This window comes from Rhinolophus ferrumequinum, chromosome 8 (genome assembly GCF_004115265.2).
Source record: "Rhinolophus ferrumequinum isolate MPI-CBG mRhiFer1 chromosome 8, mRhiFer1_v1.p, whole genome shotgun sequence".
NCBI lineage: Eukaryota > Metazoa > Chordata > Mammalia > Chiroptera > Rhinolophidae > Rhinolophus > Rhinolophus ferrumequinum.
The window spans coordinates 57591974-57611570 of record NC_046291.1 but is presented as its reverse complement, the minus strand read 5'-3'; the positions used below and the strand labels follow the sequence as shown (position 1 = coordinate 57611570).

General features: G+C 34.9%; 1 protein-coding gene across 4 annotated transcripts in view; it reads left to right on the top strand.

Moving 5' to 3' along the window:
* CSRNP3 (cysteine and serine rich nuclear protein 3) overlaps positions 1–19597 on the top strand; it is a 192253-nt gene that overhangs the window by 95975 nt on the left and 76681 nt on the right. For 2 of the 4 annotated variants that reach the window (XM_033112467.1, XM_033112468.1), the window contains exon 4: positions 18266–18436. In XM_033112467.1, coding sequence (XP_032968358.1) covers positions 18266–18436 — 171 coding nt within the window. Of the gene's footprint in view, positions 1–660; positions 915–2588; positions 2724–18265; positions 18437–19597 lie in introns of those variants that run through there. The other 2 variants (XM_033112469.1, XM_033112470.1) reach the window with 2 other exon arrangements.

Genomic DNA, 19597 nt, shown 5'->3' with positions numbered 1-19597 from the left:
ATCTTTAAATTGAAATCTTCATTGTTCTTTTAAGTCAGCTGTTCTAAGAATGTGTCATCTTTTTAGAAGATAAATTAATCACCTACCTCATTTATATACATCAATAAAAGAGACTCACCCTCTCATCTACTTTGTCATAAGTAATTAGAATATCTCTATTTTTATTCTTACATATTATCTATTAGTGATTGAGATTTTCACTGAGGAGATTTTAAGGGAAACAGCCACTTATCCTTTTAGAAAATAACCTTCACCAAGAAAAAGAGACACCAGCAATTTAAAGGTTAAAACATACTGTCAAATCATTCAGTTGATCAAGGCTCTTTAATAACATTTGTACAAAAGTACTTTCAGAAAGCAGAAGGTAGGAAACAGCTTTTTGCTAGTTCCCCTTCCTTAAATTATTATTCAGCCTCTTATTAAAATAAAATCTAGTTAACTTCTTTTGAATGCTGGCTCAAACGTTTTCTGTAATAAAAAAAAATGTTGTGAAGGGATTTCCATAAGTTATGCTGCATTAATGACTTAGAGCAGCTTCATAATCTGTTATTTCTTCCTCCTAGCAGACCTCAGATGATAAAAATATCCACAGACACAGTGAAGTCAGTGGCATGCCTGGCTTTCTCAGACAAAACTCCCATGTGATCACATATAGGCAGCCTCAGTGAGGCTGATGCCGTGCAGCTAGCAGTAGGTAATGAGTCTTTGTGCAGAGTGAAGCTCTTGTCGCTGAACAATAAAGCATACGGTACCAGCAATAAAACACAGGGCTGGCAAATTTAAGAAGATTCCGCTGAACCAGGGAGAACCAGTGCCTTTGGTGATGCTGACACATATTATAAAATGATAATCCATTTATTTTGGATTTTAATAAATAAAGACTGCAAGGACTAAGACTACAGCTATTTGAACAGGTCAGTGATTTTATAAATTACTCCAACACTTTCTTGTGTTTGATCGGATTTAAATTAGGATGGGCTGGTGTGTGTTTTGCCTTAAACAAAAACTTTGCACGATATTTGCAGTGTGTAATATGAAAGATGCACTTGAACTGACCCAATGTGATTAAATTGTTGATGTAGTCAGAGGTGCTAGAGAAATGTTTATATGATTATAGTAGACTGAAAAGTTATTTATCCTATTTAAAAATTTATGGGTAAGAGAAAATTCCACCAATAATTTCTAATCTCCTATATATGCATGTTTACTGTAAAGCACAATACTACTAATAGCTCAAATCAAAAGCTTCAAATTTATTTTCCAGTATTATAATGCAACAAAATATTTTATTGCAATAGATTATGTGTCTTATAAATTGGATGATATATCATTCAGAATTTATGGAAGTCTTTTGGCATACTGCAAAGAGGAAGGTTTAGAATATTTAAGTACTTAAATAAAATTTCAACATGTTAGTGATACTGTCTACTAGAACAATGCATTTTATATTTAAATACAGTATAATATATATATATTAATCTGTTTTGTGCCTTTTGTTTTTCATTTTATATTTCATTGATTGATGTAAAATGTTGTTGCATGAAACCTTTCATTTCATATATATTATTTATTAATCAATAGAAAAAATAACAGCTTAATTTTTAAAAGAATGGATTAATTATGTGATGATGCATATTTCCACTAATGCATCGTTTAGAAAAGAATATGTGTCTTCATGTGTGTTTATAAAAATATGTCACACATGACCTTCTGTGTCTAGAAAATAACCACTTCTTCGTTTATGAGTAATAGAGAAGTTTATGTTTTAAATAGAGAGATTGCTGTGGGTAGGAAGACAAGGAAAGAGATTATTCTAGCAAATAATAGCACAACATTGACCATCTTTGCCAAAGACAGACAAGCATTACTGCTACATGAATCTTTAGATTTAAATACATAGTTTAACTTTGCTTTACATTTTTATTACTGTATTGTTTTAAAGGCATCCTGGGACCTACATCCTTTACAATTAATTTCTTGGACACCGTTTAGGATGATCGTTTTTAGGGCACTTCAAAATTTTATGGAATTACTATAGTGACTTTATATATTTTTATAGTGAGTAAAATAAATGTATCCCTGTAAAATGCTGTTTAAACCACAACAAAAAGAAATATCCTATGTCCCTGATTATGCATGCAATATGTATTCCAACGGGAAAAAATGAGCTGTTCCAAAAACAAGAGAAGTTAATGAAAATTTTAAATTGGCCTTCCACATGTATTTAAATTAAGTATTTGGCTATGTGGGTTTCCTTAGTTACCACAGTCACTGCTGACAGCTTCTTTTGGTGGGGAGCAGGGAAATAGGACTCTAAAACAAAGAGTTAAAAACACTAACCATTAATAGACCTGGGGGGCTGTGATGCTGCCAGCCCAGTGAAGTCGGTGCCCACTCCCCATCATCTATTCCAGCTCTCTGGTGATTCAGGTATTCTGGCAGAACTGCAGCTCCACGATTCCTTACCCAGCATTCCGTTTCAGCTGCTGGAAGGCTGCCTGAGCCTTATGCAAATGAGACCAGCTGAGGCTTTGACTGCAGAGGAGAGGGGGCAGAAGGGAGTTCAAAGGTCACAGGGCTGGTGGAGAGCTGGATCAGTTGCCAGACAAAAATGTACTGAGCTCCTCTGCAGCAGTGTTTTGCAGCAGTTAAATGAAGTGTGCTTTATTTCTCAGTGAAGATTTTACAGCGTTGAGTGCCGTAGTCGTTTAAAGTGCATGCAGGTACGGTGATAGATTTCATGATGCGCCTGATTTTATTTCTATAAAAGACACTTGATGAGGATTGGCTATTTTAATTCATTGTGGAAATTGGCAGGGTGTTCCCCATTTTCAGGTTTCCCTTAACTAGTTTATTATTTAAATTTTCTTAATATTTCCTGGATTTGAAACATGGGTGTTTTGTTCAAATGGAATAATTTCATATGAGAAAATACTGGGTTTGGGCTTCTAAATAATTATATTTTTTTGGAAAGTTTTTGATGCAGAGAGATATGTAGGTGAAAACATCTAGATAAACATCAGGACTTAAAATTTTTAGAGGATTTTCACATTTTTCAGAAATGTATTTTAAGTAAGAACTGGTTTTCTAGCCTACAATTCTTGTGAGGTATCTGGAATTAAATAATGGAGTTCTTTTGTTCATATCCCATAGGACATCATAAGGACAGTTTAAATAAGTTATATTTTCATTTCATTTTAGGAGAGGGATTCGGTTTTGAGAGTCTTCATTCCGTATTTTATTGCTAAACACCTTATCAGAAATAATTTCTTATTTTGGGGTGACATCCTTTAAATGCTTCTTTAATTGTCCTAATTGTTATTAATTTTCTTAGGGACTTTTCAGATGATGCTATTTTTAATTCAACACATTCAACTTCCTATGACATTTCGTTTGAGTTAAGTCTGGATTGTAAAGTGATACTCATAAATGTCACAGGCAAGACAAAAGTCTTTTTCCCCCAATGCACTAAATATCCCACTTTTGTAAAGTGTATGATTACATCATAGTAAAGTCTGACCTGTACCAAACAAATGTATACTCACTTTTATTGTTTATATTGCTTTAAAATTCTCAAAACATAATTTTAAGTAAACTTAAAGTGTGATCAGACTGTTTATATCATTAAAATTTTAAAATATATCAACTCAGCAATTATAGTGTTGATGGGAAATAATGTTATTTTAATTTGCATCCAAGTGTCCATCTGTCTACATCACAGGATGTATGTGTATGAAAATATTTTGGAAAGATGAGGAAGCAAAATAATGTTTAGTCACAAAATTACTGCTTTGTGCTTTTATATTTGCATAAGATATTTTAAAATGGATTTTCTGAAGCTTACATGATAATAGCTCATATTTAGATAATTGCTTTCTTTGCATTGAAAAGAAAGTGTCACTTTATTATCCTGATTAAGATTTGGTCGTTTGGCAACAATGTCTTTTATTTTAATATGGGGATTGGTGTGGGTGGAGGGTAGACTGGAATAGGAGGTTGGCCAATGAAACAGTGAAGGACAATTATTTCAAATATTTATGAAATTACTTTGTAGTAGTCATTCAGGGCCAGATTCTCACTCTTCATCACTCTATGGGGACATTATGACATTTATCTAGGATCCTGAGATTAATTTAGGAAGAGGAATTCATGCTTTGTGTGAGTTTTATAAAAATGGAAAAACTGCCATTTTTTCCTAAATTCTTTCCATTTTGAAACTTTCAGTAATGACTGAAGCTTAAAGGGGTTATATTTCAAATAAATTGTTTCCTTCTTATGTTGAATAGAATATGCTGTCCTCTAATCCAAATAACATGTTTGTAAATTTTTGTTTTCTATATATATTTGTGTGTGTATTATATATTATGAAATGCATGTATACGTGTAGAGGGTGCCAAAAAACTGTATACACATGACTTATATTCATCTTTTGTTATTGGTATATATTGAGTATTACAATTTTAATACAGGTTTTTCGTTTCTTAAAATGTGTATACATTTTTTTGGCATCCTCTATATATTATATGTATATATTACATTATATATAATATGTATTATGTATATGTATGTACATAATATTTCAAAGAGCCAAATAAAATCTTTTCTTATGGTCAACCATATTTAATTCAACAATTTTGAAAAACAAAAATTTTTAAATTTACTTTTAACTTAAGTTGTGCCTATAGTTTGTATTAACTAACCTCTGTCTTGTTCTAGGCAGAGCATACAGAGGAGGAATGAACCCAGTTTATAATTCATTTAGGCAGTCCAATACTATTAACTTTGTAAATGCAACCACTATCAGTTAGCACATTCTGAATATAGAAATAAACACTGGGCAATGGATAGCCTGTGAAGATTCTTGGAGAAAACGTGATAATAGACAAAAGTGAAATAAAGAGAATTATTGTGCCTCTGCTAACCAGGAGAAAGCTGTATATGTCCTGCAGCAAATTTATGGCTTTGAATATCCTGGATAATTTATGTGTCTATGCAAATTCACTCAAAACTTTGAAGTCTTTTTTGCATTAGCTTGAGCCATGCTACTTACATGCAAATCTCAGTAGCTTGTTCATAGTAAATTCACGGTCTAGATATTTAAATGTACACAGAAAAATGTATTTGTGTGGTACAATTCAAATCAAATTGGGAAGTAGAAGTAAATAGAGTAATGTAAAAAGAAATCATTGAAGGATATGTGCAGTTAGTGTACCTGAAGATTCAAAATGGTGTTGTATCAGACTTCAAAGGAATCTTTAGGGACTTTTCAAAAATTAATTTCCTCCTTTCTGATTGCTAGTCTGTCTTTGTCATCCCTTGAAACTAGAGACCATACGGTAAGCTTGGAAAAGATTTTAGGGCAAACATGTTGTACTCAGTCTAGTATGGAACAGAGTCTAAAATCTACAAATAACTGTTGTCATCTCAAAACTGCAAGTGTAGGTTTTAAGTTGTATTATCACTCTGTCTGTCCTTTTCTTGATCTTCTGGTGCCTTTGAACCAGAAAGAAGAACAAAATTACTTACATGAAAAGAAAATGCTCAAAATATTGAGTATTCAAAACAGTTATATTTTTTTATTTTATCCTGGCACTTCTTAAGAAACATTAAAAACAAATGACTGCATTTTTTAATCATCTATTCTGTAATTAGTATAAAATTGTATCAATTTTATTCAAAAGTACAAGTACAATAAAATTGTAAAATGATCTTAAAGATTTTATTTTTATTCTATATTATTGTAAACATAACAATTATATTGTACTTGGTCTAGAACAGTTGGACAATAATCCATGCTAAATAAACCAATTTTCCAAATAGTTAAAATTTATAATTTTAATGTATAGTTTTTAAAAATGTTAATTGCCTTCATGGAAGCAAAATATAGTACATATCATTGTGCTTTGTTGAACAAGGTGGAATCCAGTTTAGGCTTTTCTTCAAGTCATAAGGATCATTATTCCCACCATTGCACTGACTTATTGCAAAAGATAAAACTGTTCCCTAACATCAAGTGGTATTGCTATTACATACTTTTTGCATATAATTTTATATGCTTTTTATACATTTCCTATGCTTTTTATAATTCTTTTCTCATGTTAATGTTTATTGTTTTTTAATACAGTTAATAATTCCTATTTACTTATCCAAGAGAAACTCAAAAATCAAGTTTATGCACTTTGTTTTACATTACATTCTAAATCATTTAGCCTTTGGTAGGCAAAAGGAGAGAGCGAACCATCCTCCTACTACTGTATACTGAGCTTCTGACACATACATATACTTAGCACAATGAGCATAGGAACAGAAAATAAAATTTATCTTAGTTTTTCTTGTGTTCAAGATTTTGAAAATCATGTTTGAATTCAAGATCAATTAGAAATTATTTTTATTGCTACAAGGAGAATCTGTCATACTAAACCATCAACACAAATTTGAAATTATTTTAATAAGGAAATGAGGAATCGCTAATAGGTATACTGAAGAAGACACACAGACCAATGTTTTTATTGTTGCAGTTGACTAATCATTGGTGTCATATACCTATTCTTGCCAACTTCAGGCATTGTGATTTATTTCATTCTCAAGTCCTGGGGTTTTGAGATTCATTGCCTCCCACCACATGCCAGCTAGGAAGAGTTGTGACTTGGGCAAACCTTTATCTCCATGCAAGCTTATGAATCCTCATATTCATTTAGAAATGCATTTAGTCGTGTGTGTGTGGGTGTGCATGCATGCATGTGTGCACACCTTGCATTTCTCCCAAATCACATACAAGAAAAGGAAGACAACTGAGCCATCCATCAATCCATATATCTTTGAAAATTCACTAATTCAGTTATGTGTTAAGTTACACAAGGTAGCTAATACTGTACCCACTAACAGACATTCTCATCCATTCTGAAGAAATTTGCAGACCTGAAGGAATATGGGTTCCATAAATTTAGTGTCAGAAGATACTCTAAGTATGAGAATTATTCCAAAGTGTTCAGGAAAAGCTTCATATTATCTTCGTCTTTTGCCCATTATCATTTTAAAAGGCCCGAGAACTACTTTAACAAAGCCGGGTAAGATTGTTAAATAGAATAAAACCTTGTAGATTTAGGGCTATGCATGAATGCCTAAAAACCAGGAAAATGTTGTATTTTGTTTTCTTGATAGGTAAGTGCTTTTATTATGTATTGGCTATGTGCGTTCAAGGTGCAACATGGAGTTTCAAGAGGCTGAATAGGATAGTGGTCAGGAGCTTAGGGTCAAGTTCCAACCCGGGTGTCACTTCCAAGACACAGTCTGCCACTTACAATCCATGTGGCCTTCGACATGGTACTTGAAATCTGTAAGCCTCATCTTTTTCATCTGCAAAGTAGGGATAATTATCTATATCAAAGAGTTTTTGTGAAAATAAAATGGCATGCATGCCTGGCACATCATAAAAGCATTATAAATGATAGCAAATATCACTTATTTTTAAACCATAGGATTTGATACCCTGGTATGGATAAGGCAAGTTCAGCTTAATCCTAGAGTTCGAGAATCTTGATGAAATATCTTAGATTTCATGGATGAGGAAGAGACATATGTTTTCCAAAAATAGAAACCCACGAAGAATTTATTGGAGGTCATGGCTGGTACGTGTAGTTCTGAGCAGCTGAAACCTTCCGTTCCAATGGGGCAAGTAGAGAAGACAGTCACCATAGTCATTCATCAGGGTCTAAAGAAAAGAATAAGTGAATGAACTAATCAGAAACAGTTTGGGAGACAATGAGGAAAAAACTGAGGGTTGCTAGATGGGCGGGAGGGGTGGGGGGTGGGGGGGAGGGTGAGGGTATTGGAGGGCAATCGGTGACCACAGGATGGCCACGGGCTTGAAAATTAATCTGGGGAACGTAATTTGGTGGTTACCAGAGGGTAAGGGGGTTGGGGGGTGGGGGATGAGGGTGAGGGGGATCAAATGTATGGTGATGGAAGGGGAGCTGACTATGGGTGGTGAACACACAATGTGATTTATGGATGATGTGATACAGAATTGCACACCTGAAATCTATGTAATTTTGCTGACAATTGTCACCCCAATAAATTAAAAATAAATTAAAAAAGAAATAAAAATAAAAATAAAAAAATAAAAAATAAAAAAAATAAAAAAAAAATTCTATGGGGCTTCATAGATACCTTTCATCTTTGCAACTGGAAGAACAATAGCCACAAAATCCCCACATGTGCTATGGTAAAATGTACTTTTTTGAGCTCTCTTATTTTATATCCATTATTACTTTTAAATTTTCCAGTTTGTGCCTTTGCTCTACTATTTTTTCATCTCCATGTTGACTGTGTACAGGTTAGGCATTAGTCATTCATGTCTGCTCCATCCAGAGTCCTGTCTCATACATAGACAGTGGACCTGTCCATTATAGAGGTTGCCTAGGACATACTCGGTGTCCAGGGAATCTTTGCTGAACCAATGCTATTATGGACCATAATGCGTATAATTCTACCTAATGACTTAAACGTGCTAATTTGTCTGAATTGTGAAACAATCTCTGTCACAGATTTATTGCTATTTTAAAACTTCCTATGTATCAGACTGATAGTTGGAAATAGCGCATTAATTGATTTGGCCACAAGATTTTTAAAAAGAAATTTGAAAAATACATTTTATTTATTTATTTATTACTTAAAATTATTTTAATAGCAGTATACCTAGAAGTGCTTTTTAATAAATATACATTGGTAACAAGTACTGGATAAATTGGTGGGGAGAAATAACATGACTCTCTGCTTTTGTAAAATTTGTTTGAATGGCAGAGCTTCTCCAGATAGTGGGTTTCCAACTTTTAAAACACTGTATGAGTTTGGTGTGATTTATTTCTATAGTGAAACACATTTTAATTTGTGCCAGTAGAACCTTCCCTGAGACTTGAAAATTTAGGTATTTAATCTTACACTCTATATTATTTTTACTAATTGCTGCTTAGTGCATTGTCAGCTGCAGGCTGAATAACTACGTATTGTTCTCTGCCTCACATAATAAAAATCTATACCTTGCTTCAGGTGGTGATTTAGTATAAAGAACATCCAAAGTGTTTTTTTTCTATGTGTTCTAATTTTTAAAATCTCCTTTATTTCCTACATAGTACTTTTGGCAGGATCCCAGTGCTTGGATGGGAATGGTCCTAAAGTTTGACCATCTTTTATTCTGATGTCCACTTCAGATTATTTTATGAGGGAAATGTTTTTAAAAGTTCCTTTCTCTTCAGACTATTCTGATGATGTTTCTGAAGGAAAAGGATATTATATCTCTTAAATATCCTTACATATACACTGGCAAGTCTATTATTTTATCAGAATTTTTCTGAAAGACTGAAGAGAAACTTCGTAAGTGCTAAGGAGAAAAACAACAAAGAACATGTTATCTTTCAGTGCTGCAGTGATAATTCTAAATTCTTCCACATGTGTGTGGTCTTTTTTCCTCTCAATGTGGTAAGTCTTGTCAGTCATCTAAGGAATTAGACTAAGTACTGTTCTTTAGCTTAATAGCAAACATATAAAATACATTTTTCATTGGTACTTTTGTTGTTAGAGTACAAAAAATAGGCTTACAATAGGCACTCGATCAATTTTCAAGTTTTAAAAGCCTTATTATGTTCTTGGTCAGTTATGTCTGCTCTTGCTAGCTAAAAGAACATCTTGAAAGTTAACTTTAGGGAAGGACTTTGGACTCCCAGTCCATATGTATTTTATTATATCATGTTGCCAAAGACCAAGTAATGATCAATGTCTAGGGCTAAGAAGAATTAAAAACCAAGTCCTGGCTTTTTTATGGACGTTAATTCAATGGCAGGTACATGGAAACTTCTTGAGTTACCCCCAGCCATCCAGAGTCATAAAGAACCCCTTTCCCAGTAGTAAGTGGAGTAGCCATCCATCCCTTTGTCAGCATGGCTTAAGTTAATTTAGCCATTGCAATTTGTACAGAGTGAGAGAAGAGGATAAGAACGTTAGAGGCACCAACCTCTGATGGAAGCCAAGGCTTTTAACACTTACTCCCAGGCAGTGGAGACAGCATTGCATCAGAGCATACTGTGTTTCCCCAAAAATAAGACCTAGCTGGACCATCAGCTCTAATGCGTCTTTTGGAGCAAAAATTAATATAAGACCCGGTCTTATGTTATGTTATGTAAGACCGGGTCTTATATAAGACCCAGTATTATATTATATTATATTATATTATATTATATTATATTATATTATATATTATTATATTATTATATTATTATATTATTATATTATTATATTATAAAGACCCGGTCTTATTTTACTATAAGATTTTACTATAGTAAAATAAGATTTACTGTAAGTAAAATAAGACCGGGTCTTATTTAATTTTTGCTCCAAAAGACACATTGGAGCTGATTGTCCGGTTAGGTCTTATTTTCGGGGAAAGACGGTATTTGTACTACTTATGCCCTGCCCCTTATTTTGATAGAAGTGGAAACCGAGACCCAGAGAGCTAAACCTAAAATTAGGCCACTTTTTAGTAGTTGATCCAGGATTAGACTCCAGATTTATGACCGTTCATTTACTGAGCAGGCATAGGAATACATATTCAGTCAAGTGTGAGAAAATATCAGGTAAACTAGCAATTATGATACAGTGTAGAAAGTACTATTAAATACATCAACCAAGTGCTGTGAATGCCAAGAGATCACTTAACCCAAGTGTGGTGCTGGTCAGAGAATATTTCTCAGGGAAAGTTTGGGTCAGGCTTCTTGTGCAAATTATCTAGATTTTTGAAACCTCTGTTTCCTTTGTTAAAACTAACTATCAGGGTTTGGGAAAAGATTACAGAGAATAGATACAAAGTATCTGGCCCATAGTAGATGCTCGCTAAATGCTGATTGGTATTATAAATGGAATGCAGTAATCGAATCAAACTACCTTTTGGGAAAGGCAGACACTGTTTGGGGGAAAGTGTACTTACTCTAGAGCCATTCTAGCCAAGTACTCACCAAGTCACAAAGTTATAGATGAGGGCAGTTTGGGGTAGTTGTTTTTGGGTAGTATGTGACAGGCAAGAGAGCAGTGAAATAAAAAAAAAACCCTTAAAAATGGTCGGGAATGTCCCCAGGAGGCCCTTTGGTATACATGGCAGAAGAAACTGAGGGAGCCAGAAAGAAGCCTGCCTCAGAAGTGGATGACCCTAGTGGTAAAGGGAACAGATGCTCAAGTTTCTTTGGTACTTTGAACTAATGTGTTCACAATGAATCATTTCACCAAATTCACCCAAGCTGGGAAAATAGTATATAAATCACCAGTGCAAAGGTTCTTAACCAGGAGTCCACAGACAGCTGGCACGCGTTTGTGCTTCTGGGCACTATGTTTCTGGGGAAAGCATTCATTTCTTTCATCAAATTCTCTAACTGCACATCACCAAGCAGCAAAGATGTTGAAACCCAAAGCACATACACTAACTCAGAACTTTAACTCAAGGTCACAGGCAACTCTGGCACAAGAAATACATACATAATTGGGGAACCCTACAATTATTTCTCTAGCAAAAATATTCATTGAGCAGAAATGCTCCCAGGGTTCTTGGCTTAAGCAGACACCTGGACAAGACAGGTGTATTTGGCCAATTTGTGCTTCTCACATTGGCAAGCCACCAGCAGCATTTTTCACATTGGTGGTGCCCCATGGAAACCCCTTGCGGGATTTTACCCTGTGAAATCATTGCCAAATCCCTATCCTCTTGGTGACAGACATGTTAATTTCTTGCCAAATGGTTTAAGGCAGAAATGACCCTAGTATTGTTGTTTAGAGAGATGCATAAGCATTCTAAGAATGTGTGGAGTGATAAGTGTTCAAGGCATTAAAATCTGGTGCCAACTTAAAAGCATGATTATCTTATTTAGCAGAGGCTTTAGCCTATAGTTGGTGTTTGATTAACATAATAGTGTAAGGGAAGTAGAGTGTCTTAGGGAAAAACATCACAGATTACTCAGAATCATGGTTTAAAAAAATTAGAGATGAAAGGATTTAAAATGAACTGACATAGTTAAAATTGTATCCTGATAGTTAGGAACACATCTGGATAACTGAAGCTATCACACCAAAGAATAAAAATAACACGGCGTGATTTTTTTTTTTAAGCCAAGCTCTTATTTCTTAAATATTGGAATAAAACCTGTACACAATCAATTGAGCAACTGTCTTCTTCATCCTCTATCTGGCCCAGTAGACAATCTGGTTGATGAAGTGTGACATTGTGAATAATCTTGCTTTTGCCAGCTAATCTTTTCCCACCTGCTACCACAGATGAGCCACACACCAGTATTTCCAACATCCTTTTTGCAAGGCCTCTCATCTCATCACTTGAATTTGGTGAAGCAACCAGAAGAGACAACGGCATTGCTTTCCTTTCTGAGTGAAAGTAAAGAAGAATAAGTTTGTTTATGCAATTTAATCCTGACCCTGGTGTTTCCTGCGCACTGGTGATTGCAGCAAGCAGCCTTACCTTATCAAAGTGGTTGGAATAGAATGTTACCATAATTTATTTCTTAGCTTTTTTGTGCTTGCTGAAAGAATTTGATGAGGATGTAAAATAAATTATTTTGTTCTTTGACAAATCATGAAGGACTGTCCTCCCATGTCATGCTGTAATGCCGGTGGTTTAACCCGTCCCTTTGATGTTTACCACATCACCAAGGCAGAGGGACTTTTGTTAATGACCCTGACAGATAAGGTTACTTAGACTTTGATTAACTACCAAACTACCAAGGAAGCAGTGCAAAGGGTAAACCCAGGTAAAGGTGAACAGAGGGCTCTAGATGCCTCCCTTTATTTCTGACAGAGTACCACATAAGGCTCCTGGCCCAGCCTCCATGGAATAAGGACCTACCACGTCAAATCAACTAGGAACTCAGCTCACCACTGTTTCTTTCATCAGACCACAGAAAGAGACAGCATCTCATTAAAAAGATCTCCCATTACCATATAAGGAAATTCTTTGCCATGCCATAATTACTTTCTTTTTAAATTTATTTCTTCCTACATCCTTTTGGGCGAAGCTGGTCCTTAACCTATAACCACCACTCACCTTTTTTAAAATTGTTTGATAAACTCATAATTCACCCTAATGACTTTACATGTTTTATTTACTGGGTTTCATCTGATTGTAAAGGACAGGAATATTCAGTTATGTTTGGTAGGTGACATTTCTTATGTAGATGTTTTTATTGATTTCATATCCATTCTAATTTCTCGTTAAGAGCCAAAAGCACCAGTTAGGGTTGTCAGTGGAAATGCAGGATGCCCAATTAAATTTGAATTTCAGATAAACAACAAATAATAAGTAAAAAACATATCTCAAATTGTATTTATTTTATTTTTTTAATCGAAAACTCAAATTTCACTGGGTGTCCTATATTTTCATTTGCAAATCTGGCGACCCTAAAGTAGTCCTTTTGCAAATTAGATAACTTGCTCCTCAGAATTGGGGATTGGTGATATCGTAAGGCATATTTTCTGTGATCATTTCCTTACAATATGTAGCAAAGTATTAGGAAATAAGGACAGCATGTAAGAAGAAAAAAGGATTAAACATTAGATAATATAAATGTGATAGTAAGAACTCAATGTGTTACCTATGGAAGCTGTGAAATATTTAGGCTGTCAAAAGAGAGTGATATAAATAAGATTCTAGCAAATACCCAAAGTTTAGCTTCAGCCATTCTTCCAAATGCCTTAAAATATACATTTTTATCTAACTTCTTGATTTGGCATTCTTAGGCAAGCTCTTCCACTTCGCTCTACACTTTTCTGGCTTTCGGTATTTTTTTCCAGAAATATATTGAATAAAATAATTGTAATTATAACCATAGGAAAATCTAGTGTAGTTTATCAGTATTGTTTTGAGGAGAGAGATGGAAATACTTATTTTGTTTACCACTTTTTCATTAAATGCTGAGAGGCTTCTGAGCAATGGTTACACCTAATACAGATATGAAATAAATACTATATGTTAATTAAGAACAACATATCCAAAATCACAGGATGTTTAGATGAGAGTTTTAAAATAAAGTAATTCTTAATTAAATGTGATAATAGAAAGGGAACATGGGTGCAGGAAAAGAGGAAGCTGTCCAAGTGGTGAAATCCTGGACTATATTAATGAATGAAAAAACAAGATAAACCAATATTAGACAAGGAGAGACTATTGGCTTCGAAATCCAATTAAACGTATTGCCGCCTCTGAGTGAGAGTCTCTGGAGCAGTACCTAATTGGGTGGCCCCTTGCCTGCTGGCCAAGGAGTTGAATGATCAGAAGGTTGACATCTGATCCAACCAAAAAAATTGCTCACCCTTTGGAATATTAAATTTGAATTGTAAGACAGAGAGAGCAGTTACTGGGCTTAAACCTGTAACAGTAGTGTACTAGAAAAAAGATCAAGGAATTTCTGCAGCCATAAACCTAGAAGCTGTCCTTATTCCTGCATTTCCTCAATTGTGAATTTTAGCTCTATCTTAGATTGCATGAACTAGTTCAGTGTTTTTCCAACAGATGTCTTTATGTTTAAGTTAGCTAGAATTGGCTTTTGGGGTACTTGGAAGCAAAAAAGAAAAAAAAATGACGTTTTGAGGTCATTTTCATCTTTCATTTTGATTCTCATTCAATCAAATATACAGTATTTTGTTAGGACAGATGGAGTGCTGAATGAGATGAACATGATTTCTACTTCATGGAGCTTTCAGTGTAGCCAAGAAAACAGACACTGATAAGTAATTAAAGGATGGAAATAGAGTGGTTTCATTCATTTATCAAATATGTCTATTAGGCACCTATTATATCTATGGAAGATCAGTAAAGAAAATAAAGATCTCAGCCTTTACAGCTTTTAGCAGGGGATGAAAATACTAAGTAATAAACCTAGAAATACATAAATAAATAATATGGATTTAGAAGGTGGTAAGTGCAACGGGAAAAGAAATTTAAAAATGGATCAAAAGGAACAGTATATCAAAAGGCCTAGAGGCCAGAGAGAAATGGCAGGTTGGAGAAACTGAAAGGTTATTAAAGCTGAAATATTGACAAGACTCGTGGCTCAAACTGAAGATCAAGAGGTTAGCCACAGTAGATTGTTAAGGACTTTATAAGCCATTTTGAAGATTTTGAACTTTATCCTAAGGCAATCCAAAGTCACATAAGAGTTTTAAACTATAGACTGACATGATCAGATTTGCATTTTACATTTATCGTTCTGCCCAAAACCTGGAAAACACGTTGAAGCAAATAGTAGTGGATGGGAGAGAATAATTAGGAGGCTTTTGTCCTAGTCCAAGTAAGAAATGGTGATGCTCTTGACTAACATGTGTTTCATGAATTGGGAAACAGTAGCTGTGTTAAAATGGCTGTTACCGAGTCTTAGATTTTCAGTTACTCAAAGTTAGAGTCATTTAATACTTGTCCAGCTTCACCTTCTGCCTAAATTCTTGTATTTCTTCCCTAGTGAGATGGTATAGATGATGTAGTAGAAAACCACCTGCTCTGTTTACCACTCCGCTATTAGTTTTAGATCAAGGGTAACATACTGGTAAGCACTGAGTCATTTGGCCCTCTTAATTTGTTATGACATCTTGTTATGCTCATGTATTTTTTAAAGGCAGTGAAACTAGATAGGTGTTATGATTGCTGCACAAACAATTTAGCACTTAACCAGTTTCTTAGATATATGTTAACTTTATATAATTATTTAATATTTTTTATTATTTAGCTTAGATACTAATCTACTCTAAGTGATTCCTTCTTTGACCTGGGTCTAGCTCAGGCTCTTTCAGTCCCAAAGAAATAGACAGAAATGACATCCAATCTTTGACTCCATTGCTTCAAGTCTTGCCAGTTCCAAATGTAATACCACAGGGAGGAGGAGACTTTCGATCCCTTCAAAAATGCCCCTTCTTATTCTAGAGGAAGTGAGAAAGGAAGAGAACCAACTACCACCTGTTGCCATATTGGAAGGTGGTTCCCTGTGGCCCAACTGAGGGTCCTTGATTCTTGAGAAATCTTCCCTTCGTAAGGAAGGTGGGGAAGGTGGGATGGGGAAGTAGAGGTTAAGGACATGTTTTTTAACTGCACCCATTACAACATTTTATTGTAAAAATGTACTTTTTAAACATAGGTTTCCATCTTGTATTACTTTGTCTTGGAATTTCTCCCTCATGCATTACTTTGCATCTTGTTTGAAGTGAACCACTTTAAAATGTATATCCTGTCCTACTTTTATTTCAAGAACTTACTTAAAATATTTTTTTTCCTCTTTGCCCTGCTCAGTTATGCATGAACATTTTATGCCTTTCACACTCTTTTAGATGGAGAAAATAATATGCTAATAAAACCAGTCAGAATAGAGATTTTATTCTCAAAAGAGTGGACACTGCAGTATATTCTTATTGCTGTCACATCTCTGGTGTTAATATGTCATGCAAAAGACATGGATTAGTAAAACAAGGCCATAGAACACGAGTTTGGGAGTGTTCTCAATTCGATGGAGCCCAGTGTAGTGGATGTTTACTCCTTGAGGGCAGGTAACATGTTCTACTTCTTTTTGTAGCCCTTACTCCACTCTAGGAGTCAAGCATATCTGTACCAGTTAGATGAGTGGGGTAAATTGAAATTCATGATAATTACTTAGTGGCTTCTCATACTGTACTTAATTTTTACTAGAAATCACACCAGGGATGTCCAAAGAAGAGATTTTGACTAGGAATTGAGTGCTGGGTTATGTGACTCTCTAGGGCTGGTATATGAACATACCCAAGAAGGGGAAGGTGCTGGAGAACAGGGAGAAAGTCCAGGGAGAAGGTGCTGGAGAACAGACTAGAAATTAGACAAGCGGTCCTCCGGTTTGAATGTGTATCCAGGTCACTTGGAGGACTTCATACAGCACATGGTGCTAGTCCCTGTCCCCTGGGAGTTTCTGATTCAGGAGATCTGGAGTGTGGGGCCTGAGAATTTGCTTTTCTAACAATTTCCCTCCCACATGATGCTGAGCCTGCTAATCCAAGTAGCCTACTTCGAAAACTACTGAATTAGACCTTGGAGAGCTGGGCAGGCTGCTTGCTCTGTGATCTGTGCAGAGAAGGCGTGATTTCAGAGATCTGTGAGGGCAGTACCTAGATAATGTAACGAAGGAGATGTCAGAATAGTTTTAAAGGTCTTGCTTGCTCCCGATCAACAGGACTGATGGCTATACTCTGGTAGGAAAAGGAGAGAATGGCTTTAAGAACTCAAATGAGAGTTCAAATGAGCTGACAAATGAGATGGAAGATAGAATGTATAGAGTAGACTTAGTAATACTTTCAGCTAAGTTAACCTAATTTAGGAATGTAACACTATGTACTTATATCTAAGCTAATGTGTATGTATATATGTATATATATATATGTATGTATGTATGTATGTATGTATGTATGTATATTATTCCCCCCAAATAATCTTACTCTGCAAGCAAAGTTTATGCTGTTTATTTGGGAGATTATGCATAGTCATGAGGAATCTCATGGGGAAGGTGGAGAAAGCCCAAGGAGAAGGGGAAAGCCATTGATCCTAGAGAAAGGATTTAGGTGAAACTGTGCCCACTCTCCACCCTTCACCCTCCCCTCTCAGTCAGTGCTATCTTCCAGGTAAACAGCCTTAGGAAGTTTCTGAAACTGGCAACAGCTTCAGCAACCAGGTATCATGGGGACAGATTTTACCTTATTGCAACACTAGAATGGAAACTACCTAAAATTTAGAAACTGATTTCATATGCTTCAACTGTGCTCAGCTAATTAGGTTTCTCGCAAGTTAAAACTTGAGTATGAAGTTTTTGCGTACTTATCTGTGTTTCTTCCAGATGAATTTTATATAAAGCAGTAATCATTTAGGACTTTTGGGGCCACTGGCATTTATTTTCATTACAGAATTTCATGGACTCAGGTGGATTTTTCTCAATTTACCAACAGAAAGGTATAGAGGTATTACATTAAAATGAACCATGTAAAAAAAAATGGTACATTTTAGTAATCAAAAGTTCAAATGCTCATATTTAATTTAACTTAATTTTTGTTAATTTGAATTTTTTTTTTTTTTAATGAAAAACCTGCTTAGCGATCCCTTCAAGGAAAGCTCAGTTCATGTATAAAAAGCCATATAAAAATGACTCTGGAGACCTTGGCTACACATCCAGCGGTCAAATATTTCAATGCTTCATTGCTCCCGTTCCGGTTACAGGTACATGTGACAGCGCTGCAGCTATGAGTGGAATTTTAAAGAGGAAGTTTGAAGAAGTTGACGGCTCCTCGCCCTGCTCCTCTGTGCGGGAATCAGATGATGAAGTTTCCAGCAGTGAAAGTGCTGACAGTGGGGACAGTGTCAATCCGTCCACTTCTAATCATTTTCCCCGTGAGTACAGAAACCATACCTGAAACTGATTGTCTGTTCTACACTGAAAATAATTGTATCATCTTGGTCATTTTTTTAAGCCTTCATATATATATCCAGATATATATATATATATATATATATATATCCAGATATACATATATATATATATATATATATATATATATACTCACACACACACACTCACACACACACACACAATTGATCTGAAAACCAATCATGATTAAGTAAAAATGAAATATGCTGGAGGCATCAGTGAATTTCTTTATTTAGGTTGCTGTTCACAGGGGATTGTTTGGTCATGTCAACCAACTGATACAATGGAAAAAGACATTTTCTTATTATTACTTTTTGAAGAAAGTACCCCACTCAGGGAGTAGATGGGAAAAGATAAGCACAGGCACAAAGTATTTTATCCTCCCATAGCTGAAACAATATTCTGGGAGAAAAAAAAAGGGGGGGATGTATTTGAGAATTGAAGGTTTAGGTTAGGATGAGAAAAAGCTTAACCAGCCATGCATTAAGAGATTAAAGAAAAGAAAAGAAAAGAAAAGCAGCAAAACTCTCCCAAGTGTGCAAGTGCATGTAGTTTATCCCTTTATTCTCTCAGCCCCAAGAATAATATTTAAAGCCCACAAAGATGAAGAAATGCATGGTTTCTCTGATTCCTTTTTCTGCCACTCTGCAACATCATCCCTTCCTATCAGGCAAGGTGTCGTGAGGTTTGAAAGAATGATGAGAAACATTCTTAAGGTAATACAACATACAAGCTGAAGGACACTCACTAGTAATAGCTAAGTAATCTTCTTGACTTTATGTTTCCAACAAGAAGATTTTAATATACCATGATTGATAACTAGTCTTAGTTTCTTTCATTTTTCAATTAAGTAGATGATTATATAAACATATGATTCTACAATATTAGAATTTCTTTTGGAAATGTGATAACTCAGAAAACCAAAAGAATTAACCATGTTTTTAAGAGGTAACAGGGAACTCAATAAAACTGTTGGACATGAAACAAATATACCCAAATCCATAGTGTTCCTTTAAGGAAGCAAAACAAATAGAAAATACAATGCAAGATCAATTACAACTATTATAGCAGGAAAAAAAATTGTAAAATATTTAGGGACAACGTTATTGTGTGATGTAGGTAAT